The sequence below is a fragment of the Camelina sativa genome, chromosome 13 (genome assembly GCF_000633955.1).
Source record: "Camelina sativa cultivar DH55 chromosome 13, Cs, whole genome shotgun sequence".
NCBI lineage: Eukaryota > Viridiplantae > Streptophyta > Magnoliopsida > Brassicales > Brassicaceae > Camelina > Camelina sativa.
In genome coordinates this window covers 23,688,818-23,691,313 of record NC_025697.1, presented here as the reverse complement: position 1 = coordinate 23,691,313, position 2,496 = coordinate 23,688,818, and the positions used below count along the sequence as shown (strand labels likewise).

The following is a 2,496-nucleotide window of genomic DNA, read 5'->3' as shown; positions in this document are numbered from 1 at the left end:
TCAAATACTGAAGTTCACCTCAAGGCCAATGTTGAAAAGCAAGAAGACAACTCCAAATTCTGCAATGGCCTTGGTTCCATGCACATTACGAATTATTGAGAGGCCATAAGGACCAATCAAAATTCCTGCCGCCAAATACCCAAGAACAGGGCTGCCTATAGATTGCAGCAGATGAAACCAACAAGATAAGATACAAATCTCTATGCATTATGATTGCGGCACCAGAACTGAAATGGTCTGTCTGATAATAACAATGAATAGTACGAGTCCAAGTGAAACAAGTAGGAAAAAAAATATGGGGGCTAAGATACAATAATTGAAATATAATTATATGACGTTACCTCCAGGAATTTTCTGAAATAGAGGCACGAATATGACGCTTGCAAGCAGTAACCACACCACATCAAGAAGGGAAGCTTCCTCCTCATTAACCTAAGTGTTATTGAAGTTGGAGGCAGCAAGTTAAAATCCATGAGATTTGTATGGGACTTGTGAAAGAGTACATTTCCTGTATGACCACTTATACCTCTTGATGAGGGAACATCTCAAGTAGTTTCTTTATTCTCTTTGGAAGTTTCTGCATCTGCCGGATCAGAGGTTTTGTGCTGGAGGAGACCTCGTCTGCGCTAATGCTGACAATATTTGTCTGTTGTGGTAGCTGATTGTTCCTTCCTACTCCGTTGGAATAGATTGTCACTCTGAAATGAATCAGAAACTTGCAATTAAAAAACAGACAAAAGTTAATGGTTTAACATAATTCTTCAAAAGAATGAGTAACAAACTAACCCTGCCCCAAGAAGTGCAAATCCAAGAATTAGTTTGGGCCACTGCTGTTTCACAGAGTCAACCAGACTCTCAAATAGAGTCTCAGTTCCATCCCCATTGGAAGAGAAGAAAGATGCAGGAAAGAAACGGGAGGATTTCTTCAATGATGTCTTGGTACCATTAAGAGATGATGAACTCTCTCTTGGCAGATCTTTCTGCACATCCGGTTTTTTTGGCTGAACAACAGTCTTTGACTTCTCTGCTTCTGCCTCAACCTCCTTAGCAAAATCTGCAGTTGGCTTTCCGTTCTCATTATCTGACTCATAAGACTGGGTCACACCATCTGATGGAACTCCATCTACTGATAAGTCTCTTTCAGCCTGATGGGTTACATCAACAATTTCACTCAAGACTTCATCCTCATTTAGAACAGTACTTTTTCCATCCAGCAACTTGCCCTGGGTTGTTTCTTGAGTTTGAGAACCAAAAAGAGACTTCTCTGCTCTCTGCAAAGCAATCTCTGCATCATTCACACGTTGAGTAGCCTCAAGCTCAAACGCCACAGCTTGTTCGGCCAAAACCATGATATTTGCGACATCCTCCTCGGCTTTCAATGCGTTGATCTGTGCCCTCTCAGCAGCCTCATTCAATCTGTCTACTTCCTTCTGCAGCTCGTCCTTCTTAGTTTGCAAACGCCTGAGTTGGTCCTCGCAACTTGCTAAATTTTCTTGGCACTCTTTTATGTCGTCCTTAGCAGATAAAAGAGCTTCCTCTTTATCTTTAACACCATCTCTAGCCTTACTCTCTTCAGAAACTTCTGAAGTGTCGTACCCTTGTGCTTCTACTGATTCCAGTGCAACCTGCAGCCTTGCTTCAGCCATAGATAATGCCATAGTAGCCTTCTGAACAGCTTCTTTGGCAACACACTCTTCATCAACCGTCTCTTGAACCACATTAAGAGTTTGGTTTACATCATTCCACGCACTGGCAGCTTCATCCTTGAGTGCTATTGCTACCTCCGATATCTTCTGAGCCTTTTCCTCAAACATGGTACTGTTGAGACTAGCAACTTCCAATTCTTTAGTTGCCTTATTCAGTAGATCCCTGAGTTCCTCCAAACTAGGAGTAGAATCTTGCTCTCTCGTCTCCTTTTCTTCAATAGAAAACGTAACCTCCCTGTCATCACTACCTTCCGCAAATTCCAAATTACGGTCGTTCCCAGCCATATCTCCTACAGAATCATTACCTTGACAAAGTAACCTAAATCCCAGCGGAACAGATTTTGGTTTTCTAGGAAGCAAATGACCGTAGAATCTTCCGGTGAAACCAGCATTCAAAGTCAAAGGACCATGATGTGATACATTTCTTTTCAATCGACTCGCAGAGCGGACTTTAGAATCAACCGTCGGATCCCAAAATCTAGTGCCGCCGAGTCCTTTGGGACACAGTTTCGGAGTAACCATTCGATTAGGCGAGCAGTAACTCGCGAAATCAACACCGCCATGAAACATACCCCGCCGCTGAACGCTACAAGCAAAATCCATATCACTGAACAAAGACGGAGAGAACGAGAGACTGACCGATCATAAAGAAAGAGAGCGTCGAGGCTTAAGCTGATGATGAAGAGAAGAATCAATGGCCGAGAGAGAGAGAGAGAGTGAGAATCGAGTAGTGATTATGGTAAAGAAACGAAACGTATCTCTCCTGAAGAGTTCCGTTTCAACAGTATTT

At 42.6% G+C, this 2,496-nt stretch overlaps 1 protein-coding gene across 1 annotated transcript in view; it reads right to left on the bottom strand.

Moving 5' to 3' along the window:
• LOC104737713 (K(+) efflux antiporter 2, chloroplastic-like) overlaps nt 1-2,490 on the bottom strand; it is a 7,605-nt gene extending 5,115 nt beyond the window's left edge. The window contains exons 1-4 of the mRNA XM_010457955.2: nt 787-2,490; nt 527-698; nt 342-432; nt 19-155 (exon numbers count right to left, since the gene is read on the bottom strand). Coding sequence (XP_010456257.1) covers nt 19-155; nt 342-432; nt 527-698; nt 787-2,309 — 1,923 coding nt within the window. The 5' untranslated portion in view covers nt 2,310-2,490. The remainder of the gene's footprint in view (nt 1-18; nt 156-341; nt 433-526; nt 699-786) is intronic.